The sequence below is a fragment of the Zootoca vivipara genome, chromosome 1 (assembly GCF_965207765.1).
Source record: "Zootoca vivipara chromosome 1, rZooViv2.hap1.1, whole genome shotgun sequence".
Taxonomy (NCBI): domain Eukaryota; kingdom Metazoa; phylum Chordata; class Lepidosauria; order Squamata; family Lacertidae; genus Zootoca; species Zootoca vivipara.
Genome location: NC_142582.1, coordinates 6400449 through 6428204, shown reverse-complemented (window position 1 = coordinate 6428204; position 27756 = coordinate 6400449). Strand labels below are relative to the sequence as shown.

Genomic DNA, 27756 nt, shown 5'->3' with positions numbered 1-27756 from the left:
TACAGAAATAATTTTTTAATTTTAAAAACTTGCATTGAAAATAGTTGTGTCAGAGACAAGATTAAAAATTTAATTAATTGGACAAAAAGTATTTTTAAAAGTTAAAAACCAAATTTGCAGTAAACTACAATCTTAACAGTCTGTACTGTAGAAATGCAACTGAACATTTTTACAATATCCAGCGTACTTCCAGTCTGGGGTGGGGTGGGGGAACTACAATTGGACATGGCATTGAAGAAAAGCTTGCTTAACAATTGGGCTTTTCTTAAAACCTTCAACAGTTCCTCACAGAAGAGCTATTTGGTTTCACAGCAGTATAGAGTCTTATTGCATTAGCATCATGAATGTATATGGCAAGCCTCTACTGCTTTTCAACACTTAGCATCACGGGAGCATGCAGGTAACATTCCACAAACTGCATTTTGGAATTTGAGTATGAAAATAATTTGGTTTTCCCTCAGTATCTAAAACATTGCTATTGCCTAGTTTTTGTAGGCTAGACAAAGTGTTTAAAATAAGTTGTAATAAAAAAGCTAAGTAGCTAAATTATAGTATTTCTAATTCTTAGTCTTTCCCTGGCACTCAAAAATGAAACAGATCCATTGTGAAATTAAGAAAATCAATTATTTCAACTGATTTTTCTTCATATAAAACTTTTTGTCTTTCTCCAGTAACCATTCATCACATTTACAATGCTTGATGTATCACTGGGCAAACCAGTTTCCTTACAAGGACAGAGGACGATTGTGCTCCTGCCACTTACAAAAACAACTTCTTGGGTAGCTTTTTCTGTGTTCAGTTAAAATTGTTGCATTGCTATGGAGAAAAAAACCTTATTCTGCTGCACAGCAACCATACGTACATTTAAAATAGGTCATCCTTTCAGATATGCAGGCAAAGGTGGTTGCAGTTTAAGAGCATTCAGTCTTTACATCTCTTGGGCACTTATCCTGCCTGTCAAAACTATATAAAAAAAGACAAAATCTGTGTTTTAATTTAAAATACTGTGAGTCAAAAGCTGTTAACACTTTTAGGAGCATTAAAATATTTTCACCTTACGCATTCTTTCACTTTGGTTAGCTTTCTTGATGAACCGCATTACTTTCTGTCACCTCTGTTTTTTCATGCAGCCAATTCCCAAGTCAACTTGGTTGTACTCTTCCAGCTCATTGGGAGAGCTTTTCTTTTGTGGCTGGTTATTTGGTAAACTGAAGGCAGCATGTGAGGTACAGTCAAAGTCACTGGGGATGGCCACCTCTGAATTCTCGTGCTGATCAGTTATCTGATCTTGGCATAGTAAAGCACCTGCTTCTTCAGCCTTTAGTGGAAAAGATCGACGTTCCCAAAGAACAGACTGAAAGGAATGAAAGAAAGAGGAAGAGGTGAATGCAACTGAAAATAAGCAGTGTTTTCTTAACATTGTTTATCTTCCACTTTATGAACAGTCTTTGAATTAACAAAAAAATAATGTTGATGTTCTTCACATATTCTCTCTGTAGTACAAACAACCTTTCTGCCTGCTCCAGACCTCCCAGACTAACATTATCTTGACGAAGGTTATGAAACGAAGAACTAGTGCCTCTCTCGAGGCCTTTTGCAATCCAATCCATGTCTTCTCAGAACAAAATTTACTATGTTTAATGGGACTTACTTAAAGGAAAGTGCATTTGATTTTAGTCATGCAGGGTAATTCTATACATGTCTACTCAGAAGCAAGCCCCACTGGGCTAGATGTGTAGTATTGCACCCCATAAGTGAGTTCAGGACTGAGGTAAGGGATGACCAGAGATTTTCTAGCTCACATTATTAGTGACTGCTACATAGCATAATTAAAAACAGTATATAATTCAACAAAAAAATATTAGCTTAAATTTGTTAATAATATTTCTTTTTTTAAAAAAAACCCATCACCACAATGTGGACCTTTAAAGTAATTTTACACTTTTAATGCATATAATGTTAAATAATTTAAAAACAAAAATGTTTATCGATAGCAGGTTTTTGTCCCTTCTGTCAGTGGGACTCAAATCAACACACCCAGCTATTACTAAATATATATATTTTACCTTTGTTTTTTGGTTTCTTTCTGAAGACTCTGACTCCCTCAAGCAGAGAGAACTGTGGATTTCTGAAGTAGTGTCAGCAATGCTTTCAGAAAAATCAGATATAAAATCAGAGTTGCCTTGTTTTTCTTTCAATGCTGGATCTTGTCCCTCAGAACTTCTGCTATATGTTCTATAATGAGACAAAATAAAGCTCCAGTTTTTTTTCCAAACAGAAACCATCTAATGGAAAATAAGATGCTGTCATATTAATATTCTGAAAAGAAACCCCAAATATTGAATGCAGACATCTGTATACAGACAATTCCCTATTTATGTGGGCTTTACATTCCAAGGCATCATACATTTTAAGTGAAATCACATCTATTGGGAATACCATTGAAAAAGCCTGCAAACCACCTCTAAACCTCTGGAAACCCTTGAAAATCCCTTTAAAAAGCCCAACTCCACTACAATCGCTCCCTCTAAACCTCCTTGCTAAAACTCCAACTTTCCACAGGCCTGAGGTTGGTGCAAAGGCTCGTGGAATTGCACTTGAAAAGGCTTGTAGGATTGCCAGGCATTATTTTCATTTTTGCACTCTTTTAGGGCAATTTTTGCCCTTTTTCATGCTACTTCTAGGTTTGCAGCAATGTGTGCAATCCTGCATGCCTTGAATGTGCATAAATGGGAAGTTGCCTGTATAAGAAATCTTGCTTATAAGAGTAGCAAAGTGTAGGACTCTCCTGTGGTGCTGTCTTACCACATCCTTTTCTTTAATCTTTACTGGGACAGGGCATTAAACAGCATTTAATAAACACTTTACTTAGTTATTCAAAGTTGTGTGTGAATCATGCAATATATTTTAGTGAAATTTTAATATTGCTATTTGAGCAATAATAGTTCCAGAAAAATATCATGTTGTGTACACTGATTGGTTTGGTTTGGTTACGTCCAGTCAAAGGTGACTATGGACCACAGCACTTATTTTGCTTCAGGCAGAGGGAGCCGGCATTTGTCCAAAGACAGCTTTCCAGATGATTTGGCCAACATGACTAAACCATTTCTCTTATATAGGTATCAACCTGCCTGTTCCTTCTTGGCCATCGGCACTGTTGCCACAGCGACCAGCGTGCTCTCTCTTTGTCTTCGTAGTTTGCATGACGCGAAGCATAGGCATCATCTGACAGATCTTCTGCCTAAATATTAAAGTGCCCAGATTATAAACATTGTTTATAAGGGGAAGAGGGGAAATGATGTATCAACTGTCGTGATGCTGGATCTTGCCCAGAGTCTTGTGGCACCTTAAAGCCTAGCAAAATTTATTGTAGCATAAACGTTTGTGGGGAAAAACAAAAGGAAATCAAACCCATCAACATAAACTGCAAAAAAGCAACAACCTAGATGTATGTCTATAAAACACATTTTATAGCAATACAAATTTAAACGGCACATCTCTAGAACATACGTTATTTTTTTTTGGTAAGAATAAAACACCAATGTTTCTTTCACAGGTTGTTTTACTATCTTGGGCACAGTAGAGCAGAAGGCAAGGCATTACTTTAAAATGTTTATATGTGAAACTGATACTGGTCAATTTCTGGTCAGAACATGTGTATTTTAGTGATACATGAAGCTGTTTGTACAGGCAACTCCCGGTTTAGGTGTGTTAGATGCACGATTGCACCAAACCTGAAGTAGCCCCAATACATCATAAAGACGTCATGAAATGGGGCAGAGCTGGGTGGAGTGGGCTTATTTCATCAGAGGCATGAAATACACTCACAGGCTGACATACACATAGCTCGGGTGCTGTTGGGAGAGGGGAGAAATCATGTCGGGGGGAAACCAAAAGCATAAAGAGCAGTGATAACTATAAAACCAAACTTAAAAGTAAATGATTTAGGTAAACCATTGTATCAGAGTTCTTGCCTGTGCCTACTGTAGGGTTGTTCAATGGACTGTATTTAGGACTTGCAGGACCTGCACCTTCCTGGCGTCCGTGAATATTTAAATCTAGGTTTGTTTCCCTGTGTGGCTTTATTATTATTTATTAAATGTGCATGCTGTACTCTACTTTTTGCATTGCCTAATTGTGAAATATGGCAGTGCATGTGATACAGCAGCCCTGTCTAAATAGATGTCAATCATTAAATTACTATTTTCAGCTGAAGGAGGAACATGATAACTCTGCAATACAGGCAAGCAAATTTTAAGAAATGGGTGACTGCTTACTTGATTCTGACTGGGTTTCCCACCTGAAAGACTGAAGCAGGAACATATGCTGTTCTCCAATAACCCATAAAAAAAACTTGTTCAGCAAAGATATTTCAGCCAGATTTTAACAGCAGATGTTACAAGTGAAATTGGCTTTGGGGTCATTCAAGGTGTACTTCTGCACAAGGTTGATGTAACTGATTTTTGTGAAGTTTCAAGCACTAGTTCGCCAATGCCTTAAGAAAACATTCATACAAAACATTCTGATCTTATTGTTTTCTTTCCTTGCTTGTACCATAAACATGCAAGTGTGTGTCGAGGATACTGTTTATTATTATTATTATTATTATTATTATTATTATTATTATTATTATTATTTTGGGGGGTAGTTTCCAGCTCTAAGAGATCTACAAAACTACTGGCTATAAAACAAAAGCAATATTATAAATTATCAGATTGATGGAAACACAACCGACCTTGTCTTCATCTTCATGCAGGCTTCCCAAAGGCTCAAGATTAACAATTCTCCAGCTGTTGATGAAAGAGATTCCTCAATGCACAATTCATCTCTTTCACATTGTGAAAAATAATTTTGCATAGTAAACAGTACAAATACACTAATTCAACAAATGAAATAATTGAATTTCTGTGTCTGGTTAGTGCTTGTCTAGTTTAAATCCATTGACTATAAGCTGATAGGAACTTCTCATTGGACCCTCTCTAGCTACTATTTTGCTCATCTGCCTCCTCTAAGTACTATAAAGTTGGTTGCTTTATGGGCAAAGTGAGCTACAATTGGTTAACTAAATGTGACAGTCAAAACTTACTGGTGTATACTTGAAAAGCAGAGAAATGCACATATTTAATCTAGTATTGACATGTACCTATGAATGATGATGATTTTCAACAAATTCTGGACATGGACCAAAGCAACTTCATCTAAACACATTTGAAGAAGCCTCATATGCAAAAATCAAGACTCTTTGCTTTCACTACTTAAAGAGCTTTTGATATCAGTGACACAATTACGTAATTTATCTGGCTCCAGCACGAGACTTTAAAATGTTTGTTCTAATCTAATGGCAAATAATATGCTTTCATGGCCTTTTGAACCCTACCTTCCAGTTTTTTAATACTGCTTTTCACTCTTGTTTGCAGGCGTAATTTCCTGATCTACTGATGCTTTGGCATCATTTTTAATGTAACAGAATAAAACAAAAACAGGTCAGCTCCTCATTGACTACAGTCCTGTCCAGTCAGGAATCATGACGATGTTATGGAACTAATCAAGATTTGGCTCTCTGGTGATGCCAGTTAAGGGCAAGCAAAGCCAGACTGCTTTCACAGAGAAATCCTGTAACAGCTACAGTTCTATCAGAATGTTTTGATGCATTCTTGAATGTGTATTCCAGAACATATCCCACTGGGAGGAATATAGTGCATGTACACTCAGACATGTATGCCAGCGTACACCTGGCCTGTTCTGATGCATTGTGGCAGTTTCATTGCTGCAGAAGAAAGTGGCAAAAGAAAGCTGTCCTCCTGAATACCACTTTGCCCTTTTGAGTTACCTCCTCTCCACATCATCAAAATATGTGTTTTTCTAGAAATAAGAAACATTTGCAATTTGGCCTCCTAGTCTGGCTCAAATGTACTTTCAACGTTGAGTATGGCCCTAGCAAAAAATAGCTTCACACTGTCTTATGAATGGACAAAAATTAATTGTACCTTGGAGTGAGAATTTCCTTATATTGTAGTTTCTCCAGCTTGGACGGTGCCACGAGTGACATAGGTATAACAATATTATCTATATCATAGGAGCTCTCACTTCTCAGTCTACGTCTTGAATTGAGCTGTGCAAAAATCATTTCATTATACATTGGATGGCATTAGACACACAAAGTCAAAAATAAACTTCAGTGCACAGAACTAGCTAGAAAACCATCTTTAATACTCAAGGAGAGCTTGAATATTTGAGTTTTTAAAAGCTGATCAGAAATTTTTGAAACTATATCCCAACAGATAAATGTCAGTATTGTAAACAAGCTCTGGTTTAAAACTAATATATAACCATCAATTCATGAAAATACAAACTGATGTAATAAATTATCAAAGCCAGAGGTAAAATGTTTTTTTATTGGCTTTGTTGTAAATCCATCGAGTGCCCTCCTGTGAGGAGTCTTAAAGCTAAAGGGACCCCTGACCATTAGGTCCAGTCGTGACCGACTCTGGGGTTGCGGCGCTCATTTCGCGTTACTGGCCGAGGGAGCCGCCGTACAGCTTCTGGGTCATGTGGTCAGCATGACAAAGCCGCTTCTGGCAAACCAGAGCAGCGCACGGAAACGCCGTTTACCTTCCCAATGGAGCGGTGCCTATTTATCTACTTGCACTTTGGCGTGCTTTCGAACTGCTAGGTGGGCAGGAGCTGGGACCGAGCAACGGGAGCTCACCCCGTCGCGGGGATTCAAACCGCCGACCTTCTGATCGGCAAGCCCTAGGCATAACTGCCATCAAGTCTGCTTTTCAAGAGAAGAACTGTGTGCCAGAGCTGCCATTTCCTCCTTACCTAGACATCACCAGCTTTGCTCCTAACATCTGGTCTAGTGGGAAGAGTGATTCACGGGAAGGATAGACAAGGACAAGACAGCCTGAAATGTCACTGATGTCAGCTATAACTAAGAATTAGTGCTGGAACTTGCTTCTTCCTCCTAGTCCTTTTCCTCTTCTATCAAGTCTTTTTAGCCTGTGAGCCTGAGGGCAATGACTGTCTTGGAGCTTGTTTTGGTAAGCCGCTCTGAGAGTTTTTGTTTTTTGTTTTACTAAAGGGTGAGGTATAAGTGCTGTACACAAATGAACAAGGGTCCTAACTTCTTTTTAGAACACAACTTTTATCCCTTATATTGTCCCTAATATCTCGAGTTATGGTAAAGAGAGACACTGAAGCCACCAAGGAAAGGATGGTGCTGAGACAGCAACAATCCTCAACTTGGCACCCTTGTTATCCATCGGACTTAGCCAACATGGCCTTATCAACTATGTATCATGGCTTTCATGCAAACAGGGACCATGCTGGAGCTGCAGCTGCCAGAGGGCACAGCTGTATTGTTCTCCAACTGTCAGGATTTGCATACTGATTTAGCTGTTGAAAGAGTAATTTATACTTTGCAACACATTATCTGAAGCAGATCAGCCCCTCTAGACTCACCCTACCTGACTCTCCTGAGACCCAGCCAGTATGGTCAATGGCCAGGATGATGGGAGCTTCAATAAAAAATATATATGAAGGGCACCAGGTGGGAGAAGGTTGGTTTAGACTGCTAATCTTCCAGTACAATAATTTTAGCATACCTGTGTTGATATACTATGACTTGATCTAGACATCATGTCTCCATTGGCTGCTCCTGTAAAAGGACTCTGGGATTCTGGCTCTGCACATTGAAAGGAAAATGCTTCACATCTCTTATTACTTTCTCCTGCCACACAAAAGAAAGAAAAGGAGAAGAGTCTGTTATCTTTTAGAAAATGAAGTTGTATGTAACGAATAAAATTTCTGAACAACTATTACAATTACGACTTAGCTGCTCCACATGCTGTTATAATAAAAGTATATGGAACATAACAAGGGGTGACAGTGAAGCTGTTAGTGAGTTCATCACCAGAATCTTATCTGTATAAATGCAAACATATGCCCACCTATTGCTGTATTAAAAGGAAGCTGATAAAAGTTATTCTCCACGGTACCACATGGTTTCTACAGCTGGAATGCAATCCTCAAGAATTTAACAAAACATTCATTTGAGGCTGTACAGTGGTACCTCTACGAATTTAATGCGTTCCAAACGCACATTCGTAAGTCGAAAAAATCGTAAGTCGAATCCCATAGGAATGCATTGGGCGAAAAAAATCGTAAGTCGAAGCAGCTCTATCTAAAAATTCGTAAGTAGAAAAAATCCTATCTAATCCGCATCCAAGATGGCGGACGGAGCTCCATTCGTAAGTAGAAACATTCGTAAGTAGAGGTACCACTGTAATCCTATACACTCTTCCCTCTGAGCAAGTCCGAGAGAACTTAATGGGACTTACTTCTGAATAGAGATGTACAGGATTGCACTGCAGACAGTTACTTTCTTCTTGTGGACAGAAGTGGACAGTATGGTGGGGACTTGTTGTTTACCTGACCTCCTGGCAGCTGAGGCAACTTACCAATCAATGTCTCACTTAAATGTCTTTTCTTTCTTCCCTCTAGCAGCTGTTCAGATATTTCTGACACAGTCTGATGTTTGGAACTGGATTCAAATCCACAGATCCACTGTTGAGGAGGACCTTTATAATGAAAATATTCTACAACAAAATAAGCACTATCTTACTATTGTTTCTTCTCAGTTTAAAGGAAGGCCATACATTCTGATAATACACCATTCATGTAAACTTCAAAATACAATGGATTTCGTCCATTCTTCCATGACTTACAGAGCAACCCAAACTATTGTTGGGAAGCGGTGCTGCTTAGCCAAGTACCACACTGTGCATGCCTTAAAGGGCAAAGGTTGGAGGGGAGGCAGAAAAACCCCTTTCTCATTTTCCTTTATCATTTCATGCTACACTAGCTCTAGGGTGGTTCAACAGAGAGCCCCAGATCATTGCCAGCAGCTGGCTCATACAGTATTAGGATCCAGTGGATCCACAACTAGCGCAGCTATGTTTGCTCCCCAGCCCATTTTGGGGTCATTCTCCAGTAGGTATACTGCCAACAGAAGGTTCTACCTGCCCATGGTCTACGCAGATGCCGCTGGAAAGTCCACAGCAGTGAAAAGCTCCCACCTCTACCTCAAAAAACCTGTTCTAGCATGATCAATTGAGGACTTGGATAGCTCTGCCTCATTGTGTGTCTACATTCCCAACATTTAGTCAGAAACATGTTCAATACACTATGAGCCAGAAATGCATTATGGGCTTGTTTTAGATGCCTACAATTAACATAAAATCAGCATGATTACTAGAAACACATCTTACAATGAAATTGGTTAACTGTAACTTTCATGAATGTTCAGGGGGCAGCAGCAGCAACTAACCCAGCCAGATTGGTGGGATATAAATAATAAAATTATTAATTATTATTATACAGTAATTAGAGCTTTAGGTGCTTCCCTGGTCACCATGGAACCAAAACTCACCAACCACCCCACTGAGGTATTTTTTTCCTTTTTATTTCTAATTCAGTTTTTGCATTCCTATTCCCATTTAGAAAATCTGGAACCCCTCTTTCGAAAAACATGTATTTTTTCTATTCGCACATTAAATTACAACGTGAAAATTCTTCACCATCAGTAAAAAAAGAAAAAGTACAGTGGAGAAAAATCAACAAAACCATGTCAAATAGTAAATTCTGAAACAAATACAGTCAAAATTATGTACTGCATACCATTTGATGGAGACATTTTAAACTCTAAACCATGGGCAGATTCACCTTTGACCTCATAATTCTTGAGCAGTGTTTTAAAGTGTACATGAAGAGAAGTATCTGAAAAATAGAGATTCAATCTATGTAAAGAAATATAAATCATCTAATTGCAATCTACTGGCAACCCACTCCAGTATTTTGCCATGAAAACTCCATGGAAATAAAAAAAAGGAGAAGCTTTGAGAAGGAAGTGAGAGTTTCCAAGGCATGCTCTGGTTCATGGGGTCACGGAGAGCCGAACACGACTAAGATGACTAAACAACAACAACCCCCAAAATCTATTCACTTACGTGTGCACTGCATGCCTATTTTCAAAGGCTAATTTATGAAGTCTGGCCTATTCTCCACTATGTAGGTACAGTGGTACCTCGGGTTAAGAACTTAATTCGTTCTGGGGTCCGTTCTTAACCTGAAACTGTTCTTAACCTGAGGTACCACTTTAGCTAATGGGGCCTCCCACTGCCGCCATGTGATTTCTGTTCTCATCCTGAAGTAAAGTTCTCAACCCAAGGTACAATTTGGGGTTAGCGGAGTGTCTGTAACCCGAGGTACCACTGTATTGCTAGTTTTGTGGAGAAAATGCCAAGTGGAGTGTACAAAGCCATGAAGCTCCCCTAGTAACAGTTACTATTTCTCTTAACTGCCTCAGAGAGTACTTACAATAACAAAATGGGGGCAGGGGGAGACTGACACTGCCTTGAAGGAATACAGAAAATACAGTATAATAAAAAATAGTCAAGAAAAGAGATATTCTGCTGTACATATGATAGGAAGCAACCACTTACCAGAAGGAAATGATAAGACAGGATGGAATGAGGTGTCCAATTCTAACATGAGTTGTTTTTGTGTCCTGGGCTTGGTGCTCAATTCATATGTACTCCACGTGGAGGCTGGGACCACCTCTTCTGTATTAAACAAGGTATCTCTCAGTTGCATAGCCTGCAAGGTGGCACACAGATTTAAAACTTTTTAAAGCTTGTTCACATTCTATAGCAAACCGTGTCAACAGATTGAAGTTCAAGCTGGACAAGACAGCGGGACTACTGGTCCAGAGATGGGTATTCTTCAGCCAGTTTTGGATAGGGTTTACAGCCAGTTTTGGATAGGCTGTGCACTAGCTATGCCTGTTCTACATATCCTACTTACATCTAGATCAGATAAACGTAACACAAATCATATGTGGCTGCCCTTAAAGAATATTTGGAAACAGGAGAAGGATGTGGGGAAATAGTAATAACAATTAGGCTGATGTTACAATCATGAGGTCATCTTGTAGACACAGTTTCATGATGTAGGTGACAGGCTGAGTAAGTCCCTCCCAGGTGTTAAGATACCACAGCACATACCTAGGATACTGGGGAAAAGAGGCAATTGCTGCTTCCCATCTCTCAGAAAAGGTAAAAGATGTGCCAAGTGCTCTATCCAAAATAACTTCCATTCTATTTACCCCAAAAATCCAATGAAAGCAATTGTCCCCTCCTGCTATTGCTCCCCCATCATGACTAATAATGACTGGTAGTTTTATCCTCCATGAATTTCTTAACTCCTTTAAAAGTCACCTAAGATCAACCTGCAGGCGAATATATTGGGCAGGCTCCAATTTATTCTACTTGTCATATGGAATGTCAAGTAGTGTCAAATTTTGAAGTTACATTTCACAAAGCCACAACCCACATCCTTAAATACTACGGTATGTGTGAGCTTGCACACTCACCAAAGAGCAGCACAATACCAAATTTATTAGGATCAGCATGACTGCTCAAGAAACTTTTGAAAGGAGAGTAGAACAAACAATATGTAAAGCTAGACAAAACATTGGGAATTGGCTGAATATGCATCAAATTACACACTTTTTGGCAAGTCCAACAGTTATCGCATATCCTTCTAGACCTCTGACTCCATTTGAAATTCTAATTATGAATACTAATGCAGAATCTGAACATGTATTATCAATAATCGACAAAATAGTACATGACATACAATTGGACCAAACAAATTTAATAAAACATACTTGGGAATCAGATTTAGAAACCGTAATTTGAAGAGGCAGACTGGCAAAGCTTGTGGGCTAAAAAAAATCAGTATCCACATGTGTAAAAGTAAACATTCTCAACTCTTACACAGACCCGTGCAACTACATCAATAAAACCATTTCTCCTCTCTGTTGGAGAAAGTGTAAGGAAAGGAGAACAACTATTCATAAGTGGTAGGCATATGATAAACTGCAACTATTTTGGAACAATTCTGTTAATGAAATAGGCCAGATTACAAACCAAAATGTTATTTGCACCACAACCTTGGTTCTGCTACCGTATCAATTTTTAAAGATGATACTGTTATCATCTTTAAATAAAGAACTAATCACCTTCCTTTTGATATACAGTGGAACCTCGGTTTATGAACACCTCGGTTTATGAATTTTCGGTTTATGAACGCCACGGACCCATCTGGAACAGATTAATTCACTTTCCATTACTTTTAATGGGAAAGTTCGCTTCAGTTTATGAACGCTTCAGTTTATGAACAGACTTCCGGAACCAATTACACCCATGCTTCAGTTTATGAACGCTTCAGTTTAAGTACTCCGTGGACCCGTCTGGAACGGATTAATCCACTTTCCATTACTTTCAATGGGAAAGTTCGCTTCAGTTTATGAACGGTTACTCCGCGGACCGTCTGGAACGGATTAATCCACTTTCCATTACTTTCAATGGGAAAGTTCGCTTCAGTTTATGAACGCTTCAGTTTATGAACAGACTTCCGGAACCAATTGTGTTCATAAACCGAGGTACCACTGTAGCTACTAGACATCCTATCGCTCAAAATTGAAAGTCCCTAGAACATTTGGAATTATCACAGTGGAAACAGAAAGCATGGACATTGGCAATCTCTAAAAAATTAACAAAGGAAGTCAAGGCATTAGCCAGAAAAGGAGCAGATACTAACTTTATAGTGATATGGCACCCTTTTACACAGATTATCACTCAAATTATTTTGAAAAAAATCAATAAAACAATTTTAAAAGAGGATCAACATGACTGCAAACTATATATAGTTTCCTGGATGCAAGGTTCGCTGAACTCAGTGGTGCTTGCTTCTGACTGCAATGAGAGATCTTCAGTCAGCTGCAATTGCAACCTTTAGCTTTTAATTAGAAATGCAAACAATATTGAAAAGGGATCCTTTGGAGTGCAAGGGAGATGGAACATGCAAAATTGCCTCTCTCTCCTGTCCTGCTAGTAAACAGCCAGCATTGGACACCATCCTGCTTGATTGTAAACAGGTGAAAATTACCCCCCCCTACTTTTAGGTGAAGACAAATGTTAAGTATAGGTCTGACCTTTTTTTCCCTTTCCTTTTTACTGAGAAAGCTATTCATTTATTTAAGATTATTTGCACCAAGAGCAGCAAAGCAGAATTTTCCAAATTAAATATTTATTTCAGTTATTTGCAGCTGTTTATGTTAGGTCGAATCTTAATTTAACACAGATCAGCTTAAGGCACTTCTGAGCCTATGAAGAAGAAAACTAAGCTGGAACAGCAAAAATCTTTTTTAAAAAAAGTAAAAAAGAAGATATAGCTTTTTAATTTCCTTTAAACTTGAGCACTGCCAGCTGTGTAAGCTTTTGTGAGTAAATAAATAGTCCAAAAAGAAACAGCATATTTAGATGGCAACATACTTCCTCAGAGGTAAGTGTTCTATTGGGGGGGGGAACCTTATGCTCTCATCACCTTTAAGAAACTCAAATATGAAATGTTTTGTTTTATTGTACAAACAAAATGCATTTTGTATGAAAATTATGCCATGTTTCTAAGAGCTTGGATGGCTTAAACAGTTACATTTACATACATACAAATACATCTATTAATGTCTACATATACGTAAATGTGTGTTTAACACACACAAACACATAACTCAATCTTCAATAAACTCCCAAATTACTAAAACCTTTGGCTATGACTCAGAAAATAGCTAGCAATTACAAGTTTTTGATGGCAGCAAGAGTAACTGTAGCTTATGGTCCCGACTTAGATCATGTGCTCCCACATTTCTGAAGCCCAAATGCAACTGAGAGTTGTCTTGGAATTTGCCTCTCTGTGTCCTCCAACAGCTCTTGTCATTGCTTCTGTAGCAAACAATATAGGATTCAATAGGGTTTACTTGCATGCCAAGTTCTGCTTTTCAAAGCATGCATTATATACAGCACTTTGATTTAGCAAAGTATGATAGTTTTCAGTTGCCGTTTTTGTCCAGACCTATATATTAGGTGGAAAGTGTGGACTACAATACTGCTGCTTCATGTACAAATTCTCAAGTTTGATGTCAAAAGTAACAAGGCAGTATAGTATTGTACAAATGATGCTGACAGTGTAGTAAAATCAGATTGCATTTCCTTGTTGGTGGGGGGGGGGCTATAATTTCATGTTAGCCTCACTTTCTTGGCTTCAGTAGAAGCTAAGTGAAGACACTGTTTTTATCTGCAGAGACGTATCATTTCCGCTAGCAAAAACCTTTCTTGATTAGTATCTTCAGCCTAGCTAACCTCTTAAACCCATTTCAGTGCTCAGACATGTTGTTTGAATGCAGCAAATAACACAGCTCAGTTACACTGCTTTCCTTCCTTGTACACTTCCACATTAACTCTCAAGTGTTAAACCATTTGTAAAAAATCTTTACCTAAATAACTAATATGAAGCAGAATGCGGCCTGCTAGCAGAGCCCAGCCCACTGGGCAAGTCAAAGTGACCTCACTGCCATACAGGGTGGGCTGTCACTGGGTAAGAATATGACCCAACAAGTGGAAAGATGCTTTCAGTTGTGGACTCATATAAACGGTCACATGAAAGAAACTCATTGTAATAATTTAATAATTAATCCATAATATATCTTGCTTCTCTCTCCTATTCTTTTGTCCCCCAAAGGGAAAACGCCGCTGACAATACAGGGTACCCTCTATGTGTGAGGCATAGGGTAACAAAGAAAAATAATTTAGAATCATCAAATTTGGCATTTGTTTCATTTTTAAGGATGAATATGTACAATGCTTCATCCAACATCACACCTAGTTAGAAAAAGGAAGTCGCAGTGGTCAACAAAGCCAACTTAGGAAATCCAGTTTAGCCTTATGTGTGGTCAACCTTGCATCTGACCTGCTTCTTGAAAATTTCCTCCCCTAATTTAGGATCTCACAGAACAAGAGCTGGAACATGTAGTAGATACACACCCATACTAATATGGCATACAAGGCTGGAACCTTAACATACTTTCTAAAAGAGATAGAAAAATGCATTTGTACCTGCTGGTTTGAACTGAAAGCAGTGCTCATTTTATACAGCTTTCTCCTCTGAAAACTCTGAAGTGGTCTAGTGCGAGCAGATGTGCATATCATGGCAACAGACGATGTTCTCAACTTCGCCTTTTCTTTCCTCCTCCTCTTCAGGTGTTGTTGATCAACCAACCAACTACTGGTGCATGATATCTCCTCATTGTTCTCTGAATCTCTGAAAAGCACAAAATAATTATCCTAGGTTGTCAGAAATAAGCTCTGCATATTATATAATATTTGAGTTCCATACACCAACTTCAAGATCAGAATGTGTACTCAGGATTAAGTGATATACTCTAGGCCAGCCCTTCTCAACTTTGGAGCCCCATATGCTATTGGACTACAACTCCCATCATCCCTAGCTGGCCAGACCAGTGGTCAGGGATGATGGGGGTTGTAGTTCAACGTCTGGGGACAACAAGGTTGAGAAAGGCTGCTCTAGGCAATGTACGTATATTGATTTGCTTGTCCATACATTCTTCTTCATATTGGTTTAATTAGATCTAGAATTCTAAAGCTGGGAGCCCAATTTCTAAACCTTCCAACATTGCTCCATAACTCCTCTATACTTTCACACAGGTACTTTCTGCAAGCAATAAACTGTGAATATGAATATTCACAAGAAAAACAGCATGGAGAAGTATCACTGGCAAAGAAATGAGACCTGACCCTTAGCGAAGTTGAACCTAAAGAGACAGTTACAGGTAGGTAGCCGTGTTGGTCTAAGTCGAAGCAAAATAAAAAAATTCCTTCAGTAGCACCTTAAAGACCAACTAAGTTTATATTTTGGTATGAGCTTTCGTGTGCATGCACACTTCTTCAGATACACAGCCTCAGTTTATTATTAAAGACAGACCATAATAGCTTTTTAAAACATGGGAAATCATCTTCTTAGTTGAGATTTCTTAATCTCATTAGAAAACTACCTAATCTCATTACTCCACTATCTAAATCCAATCATCTTTAATCAACAAAAAATAATTTATGTCTTATTTAAAACATTTTTATCCTACTTTTCAGCCAAAAAAGTTTCCAAAGCAGCTCATAAATATTAGGAAGAAAACATTCCTAAGGCTTACATTCCAGAAGACATGGCACAGAAGAAAAAGGACTTCATAGCAAGAAAACAAGCTCAAACATTAGTTCTTCCTTATGGTGTTCTGGTAATGATCAGCTGGAATGGAACAATTTGGAGAGGAGCCCAAACTTGCTGATCCTTCAGAACCAATGGAGAAGCACTGAAATCTCATCTCTCACCCTCTCCTATTGCATGATAGAATGGCTATTTGAATTTTAGAAGAATGAACAACCTTATTTTCTAAGTCTATTGTTTTAATTCATGCATATTTTGTTTTACTAACTTTATAAATATGCTTTATATTGTTGTATTAATGTGCTTTATATTATCATAAAGGTAAAGGTAAAGGACCCCTTATATCACCATTATTACAATAGAAGGAAACTATTAAGTTAAAATAATACATTTATTATCTTTACTCTTGGTAATTGCTCTTTGCAATTCATATATTTCAAAGCACATTCTGAACAGCAGCCTCATTATTATCAAACAGGGAGTTTTTAAAAACACACTGCAATCCTATACATATCTCCTCACAAGCAAACCCTACTGAGTTTAAAAGTATTTTAGCATGCAATTCTATGTCTACTCAGAATTAAGTTCCAGTGGGCTTACTCTCAGGTACCCGGTGTGTGTGTGTGTGCTAGGGTTGCAGCAATACTCCTAAGTGTGTATAGGATTGCAGCCTTGTAATACTAAACTGCTGCAAGTTTGTTTAAATTATAATATTGTGACAAAGTTGTAGTCATTTTATATTACATTCCCCCAAATGCTAAATGTCCAGTTATTATGAAATACATGAAAGTGTCACGTACCTTATAGAGATGCCATTGGCCAACTCTTTCTGCTTAGAGGGCTTTGAGGAAAGAGGAGATGATGTGGGAGACAGATTGAGAGGAGTAATCAGACTGCTGATTATTTCACTCAGTTGAGCACTCTGAAAGAAGAATCAAAGAGAAAACCTTGAATTGAATGCACAGCAAATAACAGTCTAAAGAACTCAGGGTTATATTCAAGGCACAGTGCTTCCAAAGCACCCGGCAATCAACTGGTGCTCAGGAAAGCACTGTGCAAGGGACTTTGCAGACACTCCCAATCAGCAACACTTGCAGACCCTCTTTTGACCCCACCCTTTCTTCCGCCCTGCCACCTGACATTATCATTTCAGATGATTTGACAGGTAGGTGGTCCCACTCGCCTGTCAAAGTTGGCCCATGGGGATAGAAGGAAGATAAAGTTCAGAACCACTGCACCAAATAAATTCCCCACCCCTGCACTAGAGAAACACAAAACACATTCATGCAATGGTCACATTAAACAATCTCTTTTGCAAATCACACAATATTTTAATATCACACTGTATTTTAATTGCTTTTTATGTTTTATTGTAATTTTATTGGTATTGGCCACCCTGAGCCCAGTGTTGACTGGGGAGGGCGGGGTATAAATAAAATTTATTATTATTATTATTAATAATAATAATAATACTAAGCTCAAGAGAAAGGGGGAGAGTCAGGAAGGGAAATGAAAGACCAAGACTTTTTTCCACAGCCCTCCTGCCTGAAACTGAAATGTTTGACTTTATCCTGCTGATGGATGAATTATATCTATGACATAAAAGGCGCTCAGGTAGCATACATAAAATATATCACATTTTATCCTCACAACAGATAGATGAAATGGGGACACTGTTACTGGACAATGTGAATTTCAAAAGTAAATTTCTGAATTCAGATCTGCCAAACCAAGTCTAACAAGATGCCTTCTCAGTGTACAAAAACCACTACACCATCTCCCACTTCCTGCAACTTATGCTGATCATGCTTACAGAAATATGGAACTTTGTTTTATTAATAAGCTATTACAGTGTACCTGTGTTTTGCTACAAATTATCTAATTCTATCTGATGCTCACTCTCACTTGAATACCTGTTTTTCTATGTTACGGAGAAGCAGAGTTGGACTGCTGGGTGACATTTCGAAATCATGTTCCGGCCAAGCATCCTGCCTCTCAAGGGAAGCATGTGAATTCCCTGTGGTGTTTAATAAAGCTTCATGGTCCATCAATTGTGTTCGTTTCTTCAAGAAGTCTTTTGGATTTGGAAATTCTTCTAGGATCACCATTCCCTAGACAACAGCAAATGAACACAATTGTGTAACAAATGTAATCTCTCAAACACACTGCTGCAGCTCCCTGAAACACTTTAATGATTTAGAGCTCAGAGTGTGATCTGTATACAGACAAGGTGAATAATCTCACATGACAAAAAAGCTGCAACTCCAGTTTTTGCAAGCAGCTAACATAGCGATTATCTGCTCCAGTTCAAAAATTCAGTTTACAAATCTATGTACTGATTGTTGTATCATTTTCTAGCTTCATCTACTAAATGAAACATCCTGAGGGCCAGTGTAGATGTGATACAAACACTAACTATAATTCAGCAATCAGACCTGCAAGTTGCTGTAAATCTCCCCACTCACTCAGACATTAAGCTCACAGGGTGTAACCTTGCAAGGCAGTCCCCTCCTCTCAGCCTAACCTACCTCACAGAGTAGTTGTGAGAATTAAATGAGGAGAACCATGGACACCGCCTTGAGCTCCTTGAAGAGGAGGATATAAATGCAATAAATCAGGCATCCCCATACTGTGGCCCTCCAGATGTTTTGGCCTACAACTCCCATGATCCCTAGCTAACAGGACCAGTGGTCAGGGATGATGGGAGTTGTAGTCAGTGACCCATCTTCTTTTTACAACTGAGACTGGATTACTGTCGTTTGCTCCACATGAAAATGCCTTTGAAGACAATTGGTACAAAAGGTGCAGCTAGAACGCTTATATGGTCAACAATTTGGAACACATTAAACTAATTCTATACTAGTCATATTGGCAACTTGTTTGTTTCTGGGACAGTGTTAGTTTGCAAAACAGATTATCTGCAGGCCTGCCTGCATACATATGAGCCTCCCCAGGTTTTACAATGTGCTGAGGTCTTGGATTTCCAGCTCTTTGATAAGAGACGCTGGATTGATGAGTACAGTCACTTGCCCAAGCCCCCCCCCCCCCCCGTAAACCACAAATCTTTCAAACAAAAACACTCAAACTCTCAGCCTACTATTTCATTCACCTTTGTAGATTTTACATAATGGCTTTTGCTTAGATACCAGAAATCACAGAACACAGAGAAAAAACATTTATCAATCTTTTATTTCAACCCATTTTTCTTCCTTACTGACAATACCTTGGTGGCACGAATCTGCCTGTGAAGGTCAGTGAGTTGCTGGATTTTGTATTCTAGCTCTGAAATCTGGGCTTGAAGCCATGTCCAGCGACAGCCAACATTAGCTCTGTCTACCAGCCATTTCGTGTCAGATCTATAGTTACTAGGAAGAACACAGAACATTGTTTAGAAGAGATAATCACTATTTTAGAAAGGTAACTGAAAAGAGTCCTTAGGATACCACAAATCTGATACTTTCCCCCCAGAAGCCTTTGGGGCTACAATAATTAGCAGGTAACAGGTTAAAACGGCATTTCTGTGCGCTGCTCTGGTTCGCCAGAAGCGGCTTAGTCATGCTGGCCACATGACCCGGAAGCTCCCTCGGCCAGTAAAGCAAGATGAGCGCCATAACCCCAGAGTCATTCATGACTAGACCTAATGGTCAGGAGTCCCTTTACCTTTACCAGGTTAAAACAGCAGTGAATATATCATAAAATACCTTTTAGAAGCATCTGCTAAAAACAGAAAGAGCAGAAGTGAGTCAGATTTCTGCACGGAGTTGAAAACATAGCATATAATAAGAGCCTGCTGAATCAATGGCCCACCTAGTCCAGCATCCTGTTAGCCAACAAGATGTGGATCAAATGCCTGAAAGCAGAACATGAGTGCAACAGCACTCTCCATAATTTTGGTACCACCAAGGAGAAGGCCTTGTTCCTGGTTCCCATAAATCAAATGCCTAGAGAACATAGGCCACTGATACCGATCCATTTACATGAACTTGGATGACCAGGCCCAAGTGGCATTTGTGGCATGAAGTGTGGCATAATTTGGCCAATAAAATCATAAAGAGAGAACCATCCATGCAACACTGGCAATCCAGACATATACACATGAAATATATATAAGGTAAAGCAGGCTTCCTCAACCTTGGCCCTCCAGATGTTTTTGGCCTACAACTCCCATGATCCCTAGCTAGCAGGACCAGTGGTCAGTGATGGTGGGGATTGTAGTATCAAAACATCTGGAGGGCCAAGGTTGAGGAAGCCTGAGGTAAAGGACCCCTGCAGGATTAAGTCCAGTTGAATTTGACTATGAGGTGTGGCACTCATCTCCACTTTCAGGCCGAGGGAGCCAGTGTTTGTCTGCAGACAGCTTTTCCAGGTCATGTGGCCAGCATAACTAAACTGCTTCTGGCGCAACAGGATACCGTAATGGAAGCCAGAGCACACAGAAATGTCGTTTACCTTCTCACTGCAGCAGTACCTATTTATCTACTCGCACTGGTATGTTTTCGAACTGCTAGGTTGCCAGGAGCTTGGACAGAGCAACGGGAGTTCACCCCATTACGCGGATTCAAACTGCCAACCTTGCCATTGGCAAGCCCAAGAGGCTCAGTGTTTTAAACCACAGCACCACCGTGTCCCATAAAACACATAAAAGACGCAGTAGCTGCATGAAGTGCCTTTCACCAGGTTAGCTTGGTGAGCCAACTATAGGCCCTCAAGCACAGAGATAGGCTGGCACCTTTGTCCACACTCCCAGATGATTTGCATTTAGACTACTGTAATGAGCTGCGTTTGGGAACACCTTGGAAAACTACTTCAATGGATGTAAAATATGACACAGCTGGTTGATTCCAGCCACAGGAAACACATCTCAATGGTGCTGAGATAGTGTCACTGATTTGCTGCTTGTACAGGCAACTCCCGACAGTGCCAAACCCAAAAGTGACCTGATCACTAAAAGGGCGGAATAGGGGCAGGGCAGAACACTTTACTCTGGCCCTGCCAACGCACATGGGGGTCTGGAACAGAACCCAGACACAAAGCAAGGATTGCCTGCACTGTAAAATTAGACTCGTATAACAAGCTATGATCAAAGAGCAGTTCCATTTACATCAGTAAACTTTATCAACATAGTGAAATTGACTCCAAAAATAAAGTATTTGGAGAACCTGTCATTAACATATTACATCTTCTGTCTTGTAGGTACACAGATATCAGAGATTTACATGGAACTTGAGTATGCAGGACTGTAGCACAGAAGTTCAGCAATTCTTTTAATACTTACATAGCTTTTCTGGAAATCTGCTCCTCATCATCTTCACTTGAGCTGCTACAAGTGGCATCAGAATCCAAACTCTCTTCCGCATGAAATAGGAGTCCAGCTGTTGAGCGAGCAAACACCTTGATTTCATCAGATGAAACATCAAAATCACGCTGTATATCTTTACTTGTATTAGCCTCTATGTTTTCCATTTTAATGTTGGTGCATCTATGATAGCTGCCACCCAAAACACCGGATGGATCATGAAAGGCTTTCATTCTCTGTAGTTGGCGTCTCACAAAGCATTTCATCTGCTGGTCACAGTGTTTGACAACATGCTTCGCCAAGAGTATTTGCAAACGTTTCTGAGTTCTTTTGGCCCGGCTGAGCAAAGCCTGTTGCTTGCTTACACACTGAAATAAATGAAAATTCAACTCCTGTTCTTTAGTATTGGGATTGTAGTTCATTTTTGGTTCCAGGGCATCATCACACACTTGATGGAGCAGGTCTCCTTTTTTTGTCTCAGGATTATTAAATAATGCCTTGCTCAAAAAGCCATTCTTCTGATACCCTTTACAGTTAGAAAGCTGCCTTTCTTCTACATTGTGGGATTCAGTTAAACATGAATCAAATAGTTTTCCTATTTCAGGTAAGTTCTTTGTTGATCCTAATAAAGTTTCCCCTCTGACCTGCTCCCCAGATTCTGAATTAATAATTTGACTGAAGTGTGTATTAGTGCTGTTACATAATGGATTTCTCACCTTGGAACAGCTATGCTCTTCTGAGTTCCTCTGCACACAATTTTTATTGCTTACATGGAAAGTAGAACTGGGGCTCATTAATACTGGATAGTGTTTAGAAGACTGAGAACCAAAGTACTTTAAGTTAAAGCAATCAGTGCTATGGTTGGCTTGAGGAATGGGGAACCCCAGCACAGAGCAAGTAATTTTTGTGACAGAACCATCTTTCATCTTCTCTTTTACTGGTCTGGTACTTCCCATGCCTAATGCATCATTGGACTCCATGACTCTTGAAGACAAGGAAGATGATAAGCAGATACTGTGCCCTTTCATTGCTTTCTCTTGAAGAGCAGGTGTCATAGCTGTTGTAAGCAGTTTACACCCAACCTGTAAGAAAAGCAAATACTGAATAAGACTATTGTTTTGATATCTACTGTTTATGGCACTGCAGAAGTGGAAATTAATTCCAGATATAATTTGCAGTTGCTTTTTAAGAAAATAAAATAATCTTATCAACTGTTCCATGATTATCTGCCTGGATAGCTCAGTTGGGAAAGCTGTGTTCGTGCATTGCAGGGGGTTGGACTAGATGATTCTCAGGGTCCCTTCCAATTCTATAGTTCTATGAATCTATGGAAACATCTAATTCAGAACATCTGCCACAACAACAAAGGCTGTAGTAATATTTTTAGGTGCACCAAAATACTGGCCATGTTGAAACCATCACTACCATATGTATGCTTTTGCTTGTTACTGTTTTAAATATATAAATCAGTTCTGTTTGCAGGTATTTTTCCCATCCCCCCCCATATTTGCATGATCAATTAGCAAGGACATACATGAGCCGCATGCCCATGCAATCCTTTTGCTGCCGATTCACTACTTACTTCATTTCATGAATGGCAAATTATGAATTACATTTAATGGCTTTCTAACAATTCGAGATTAGGAAGACAACTTTAAAGCATGATGAATGTGCACAAAGCTCATGCATACCCAGGCTTAATCAATCAGGATTGGATCATATGAACCAGATCAGTCTCAAAGCCAGGAGGATATCTATAATTTTTAATGTAAGCCTGGTTCCCATTATTCTCAATTTTATACAAAATAATTATTTGCAGTTTTCATATCCTAATTTCCCTCTCTTTAAAAAGTCATCCAATTAAAAATAGAAGTCCTATAAAAACACCCATTATATTTCTCTCTCCAATGTTTTTATTTTTAATGTTCCAGATTGAACAGGTTCCTATCCTCGTGTATAGGATATCACGTTTATCACTTTTTGTCTGTCTCTCCACAATTTCTTAATTCCTAAAATATAAACAGCATATGAAATTTCTTGCAATAGCAATTTGTTTACTTTCTGGCTGCTGTACTTCAAAGGCTGGGGGGGAGGGGAGAGCATTTTGCTTTGCTTTACAGTAAGAAAAAAAATTAAGGGAAAGTCTGGCATCTGTTAACTATCCACAGTGCACAATGCCTTTACTAGGACCAACCAGAAAGTCACAAAATACTGAGCAAAGTTTTCCTGATCTCCAGAATTCTTCATCAGGCTAGATGCTGAGCAGGGGGAAGGGGAAAGAGAGAGAAAAGGTGGTTTGATTTTGAAGTCACTAAATTCAGGCTTGTTAGTTTCAACATAAGCCTGCCTTTGTCTCCTCACTCCTACCATCCAAACTGATGTTTACGACATATTCATTTGTCCAAATAAAGGTGTTGCTCAAGTGTATTTTTGTTATGAACCAACACAGTTTCTTTTCCTTTTTGTATATTTTAATAAGCTGCATCACAGAACAATGTGTACAAAAAGGGAACAGAAGATAAACTATAGAGAAAACATTAAATAAAATGTGTTTTAATTGCTACTAAAATTTTACTATGGAAACCACTTTGAGAATTTTTGTTGAAAGACAGTATATAGTTTAAGTAAAAATTAAACTATTAAACATTTGAAAAGCAATCAATTAAATACAAGTCTATAATTAAAAGACTCAAAACCAGTTGTCAGCATCCCTAAAAATATATGTATTTTATGAATTAAGGGAAGATCTAAAAGTTTAAAATTAAAATGTGATGTCTGAAACGCTCTCTAGGAAGCTACCGAGACACTAATTCAGTTAAAGGTAATAGCTTCAGTGTCTGAAACGTAACTTCAGGTACAATAAAATATTATTTGCAAACTATTCTCTCTTCAGAATTAACTTTTTTTTACTATTTGATCCTGAAAAATCATTTAATTAGCAACTAATGGTGCAATCTTGTCTCCTTAGATCACAAGTCCTTTGAGCACAATGGGACTTATTCCCAGGTATGCACATACAGCAGGGGTTGGGAATAATTTACAGCTGGTTAAGACCTTAGGTCCTCAGTTTTCCACAAATCATTTTGACATGTGGGCGGAGGCCTATCCAACTTTATCATCTGACATAATTGTGATGTCAGATGAAACATCTTCCCATGTTTTTACGACACAGTAATTTGTAAGTGCCACCAATCAACTGGTTGTCAGTGTCTGCCAAACCCTCTGGCTTTACAAGTGCTGAAGACAGCACAATCTTCACTTTAGCAGGAAGCTACCAGTATGTCTTTGCGTGTCTCACACTGGACATAGGGCAGGTGGGTGTGGCTTGACCAAAGAGCTTCACAGGTCACATGGGGCGGGCGGGCTGCTGCACCTATTTAGGTCTGCAGGCTGGAGATTCTCCACTACTTATGTCCGGGATTCCTGAAAACAACTGCAGGGTTTCAAAACTAGGAAATACCTGCAAAACTCCAAGATGACTACTTTTGTTCATACCCAAAACATTTGCCAGCTGCAATGTATAAATATTTCACTATGTTGATCTGTTAACAATAAAGAGAAACAGAATAATGAAAATTTAACTTTGAACTCCTATCATTTTACACTAATAATCACAGTGAGTAAAACAAGAGACTACCAAAATACAGTACTGTAGTATCTCCGCTTACGTAGCCCTCTGGTTACGTAAACTTCGGCATACATAAGCAGCAAACCCGGAAGTATTTTACCGGGTTTTGCCGCATGCGAATGTGCAGAAGCGGTCCTCTGGTTGTGAAAACCTCGGGATCCAGCCAGACCTCCGGAATGGATCCTGTCCGCAACTGGAGATTAAAATGCATAAGGCAGACTATACTAGTTCAAATTCAAATCTAAATAAGTTTGTGACAATAGCATTCAAAAGAAATAAATGTACAGCTTCACACTAGAGCTCCACTAAGAGATATGAACACTTCAGATTTATCACACAGTTATTGACACAGCTCAGAGCCATCTTTATTTCAGTACTGTAACTAACATTTCATAGATACACTCAACAGATTAAAAACACTACTATAAATGCTTTGTAGAAAATGACTCCCTCAAGACTAGCAGTTTCTATGTGTTTCCATAAAAACGTTATTTTGTCCAATTAGCAGATACTGAAACAGCAAATATACCAGAACATCCCATCTGCATGCCTTCATAGACTTGTCTCTTACTAAAGAGAATATCTATATTCAAATACGACAATATTCAAATAGGACAAAAGTCCTACAACTCAACAATCAAAGAAAAAAATGCAATGTTGCAAAGAAATAGTTTATGCAATTTGTTAGTACAGTACAGAGCAAAGGGGATGGGGGTCTTCTCACTAGGCTACATTGTAAAGGTAAATGTGTGTGGAAATCCTGCAAGCAGCATCTGAGCACAAGACCACTCTTCCCTTCCTTGGCTTCCAGCAACGTGTATTCGGAAGCATTATTACCTCCGACCATGGAGACAGATCACTGCCATCAGAGCTACTAGTCATTGACAGCTCCCCTCTTCCACAATTTTGTCTAATCCTCTTTTTAAGCCATCCAAGTTGGTCTCCATCACTGCCTCATGGGGGAGCAAATGCTATACTTCAACTATGTGCTGCATGAACAAGTCCTGCCTTTTGTCTTACAATATTCAGCTTCACAAGTTCTAGTGTTATAAGCGAAGGAGAAAAACAAGTCTGAGTGGTTTTCTGTTTGCCCCACCACTTTCCCCGGGAAAACCCACCATTTACCGCTGAATCAGAATAAATGTCAATCCGCAGAAAACCTGATTGACATTTGTTACAATTCAGTGGTAAACAAGGGGGAAGAGGCAGGACAAGTGGAAGTGTGGACAAGACCTAATCTAAGCTAAGAAGTCTCAAACATTGCAACCTTTCAACAGTTCAAGGCAGCACCTTAAATACAGTTAGCTACCATGTTGGAAGGTATTAATAATTCATCTTATATCAGGAAATCTTGAGTGGCAAGTCCAGCAAGTTACCCACATGACTGTAGGAACTGTGCACGAGATTTCTATTCTGGTCTATTGTACCAATAAAGGTTTGCCAGCAAGCCAAGTTACATATGAAGCAGTAATTTCCATTCACTCAATAGCAGTCCATAAATAGTTACAGGTAGGTAGACGTGTTGGTCTGAGTCGAAGCAAAATAAAAAAAAATTCCTTCAGCAGCACCTTAAAGACCAACTAAGTTTTTATTTTGGTATGAGCTTTCGTGTGCATGCACACTTCTTCAGATACATAAATCCATAAATATTTATCAATAAATATTTATCAATGTGGCTTTCACAGGCATCACTGCGCCCTCATATCTAAAACAGCATTTAAGCGTGAGTAAAAAAGACAGACAAATGCGGTAGTTGCCCCCTCTCCCCCTCTAAATACCAATATTAGGCAAAAGTTCCCATTTCCGGTCTTTCGGGGCTTTGTCTCGCAGAGACACACAGCTGCTCCCCGACCCTCCTTATGGGCTTCATGAGAAACTTGTCCCATCCTTTCCCAATAAACACGGCTCGGGGTGGTGGCTCCGCCTCCACCACTCTCACGTCACCCCTCCCTCCCTCCCTCCCTCAGCCGGGGGCGCGCGAGCATAAACTTTCCTCTCCCCGCCGCGGACCCCACCCCTCCCCTCGCATTCCAACGCCACCGCCACGCCCCACCACCGCGCTCCTCCCCATTGGCCGGCACCCCATCACTCTTTCAAATCCCACCCCTCCTCTCCCCGCCACGCTGCTCCCGCTCCTCCCCATTGGCCTGCACCCTATCCCTCTCCCAAATCCCACCCCCGCTACAACACGACACGCCCCACCCCTTTCGCCGCTTCACTGCCGTTAAGTCGCTGTTGAGAACTCTGCCAGTTCGCCTGAGGGGAGCCGAGTCGCCCGCGCGCCACGAACCGGGGGGGGGGGAGGAGTCCCTGCTTCGGCAAGAAGCCAACCGTCTCTCCTGACGCCCTTCAGGGGAACCGTCGCAACCTCGCCCTCCCCCTCCCCCCCATCAGTCCTGACTTGCCTTCCAACTTCGGTTTGTTCCCTTGCTGGTTAGCTCGCTTGCTCCGTTCCTCCTCCTCCTCCTCCTCCCTCCTCTCCCCCCGCTGCGCAGCCCGGCTAACTTCTCCTCAGAGGTGATCGCGCTTTCCTTTCCCGCCGCCACTTCTCTTTCTCCCCGTCTCTCGCACTCACTGCGCCGTCTTTTCCAACAGCCGCCCCGGCGCTCCCGAGCGAAGCTGCCTCAGCAGCCCGAGCAGCCGGGAGCGGGCGGTAGTTTAGGCAGGGGTGGGCGGGGCCTCCCGCGGGGAG

At 39.8% G+C, this 27756-nt stretch overlaps 1 protein-coding gene across 7 annotated transcripts; it reads right to left on the bottom strand.

Annotated features, from left to right (window-relative positions):
• Positions 1–27734, bottom strand: KANSL1L (KAT8 regulatory NSL complex subunit 1 like). 7 transcript variants are annotated; one of them, XR_009558501.2, is made up of 17 exons: positions 27470–27693; positions 24897–24978; positions 21416–22518; positions 19364–19505; positions 18054–18251; positions 16941–17062; positions 15018–15222; positions 10506–10659; positions 9682–9780; positions 8463–8600; positions 7608–7732; positions 5988–6112; positions 4736–4790; positions 3132–3241; positions 2067–2235; positions 1055–1354; positions 1–963 (listed from the first exon to the last, which is right to left on the bottom strand). XR_009558501.2 is itself a non-coding variant. In XM_060282249.2 (16 exons), exons 2-16 carry the CDS (start codon positions 24927–24929, stop codon positions 1109–1111), a joined length of 3024 nt encoding a protein of 1007 aa, XP_060138232.1. In that variant the 5' UTR covers positions 24930–24978; positions 27470–27693; the 3' UTR covers positions 1–1108. The 7 variants fall into 7 exon arrangements, 2 of the variants coding, with proteins under 2 accessions (XP_060138232.1, XP_088524430.1); XR_015949677.1 differs by having other exon boundaries at positions 27640–27692; XR_009558506.2 differs by lacking the exon at positions 24897–24978 and having other exon boundaries at positions 27640–27734.
• Between the last annotated feature and the right edge of the window lie 22 nt (positions 27735–27756).

Coding starts and splice junctions, on each gene's coding strand:
- KANSL1L (XM_060282249.2), bottom strand. CDS start 24,929: ATGAACAAAAGTAGTCATCTTGGAGTTTTGCAG. Junction 15,223..16,940: donor GCCAATGGCATCTCTATAAG/GTACGTGACACT, acceptor TGTGCTTTTCAG/AGATTCAGAGAACAATGAGG. Junction 6,113..7,607: donor GTCATAGTATATCAACACAG/GTATGCTAAAAT, acceptor ATTTTTGCACAG/CTCAATTCAAGACGTAGACT.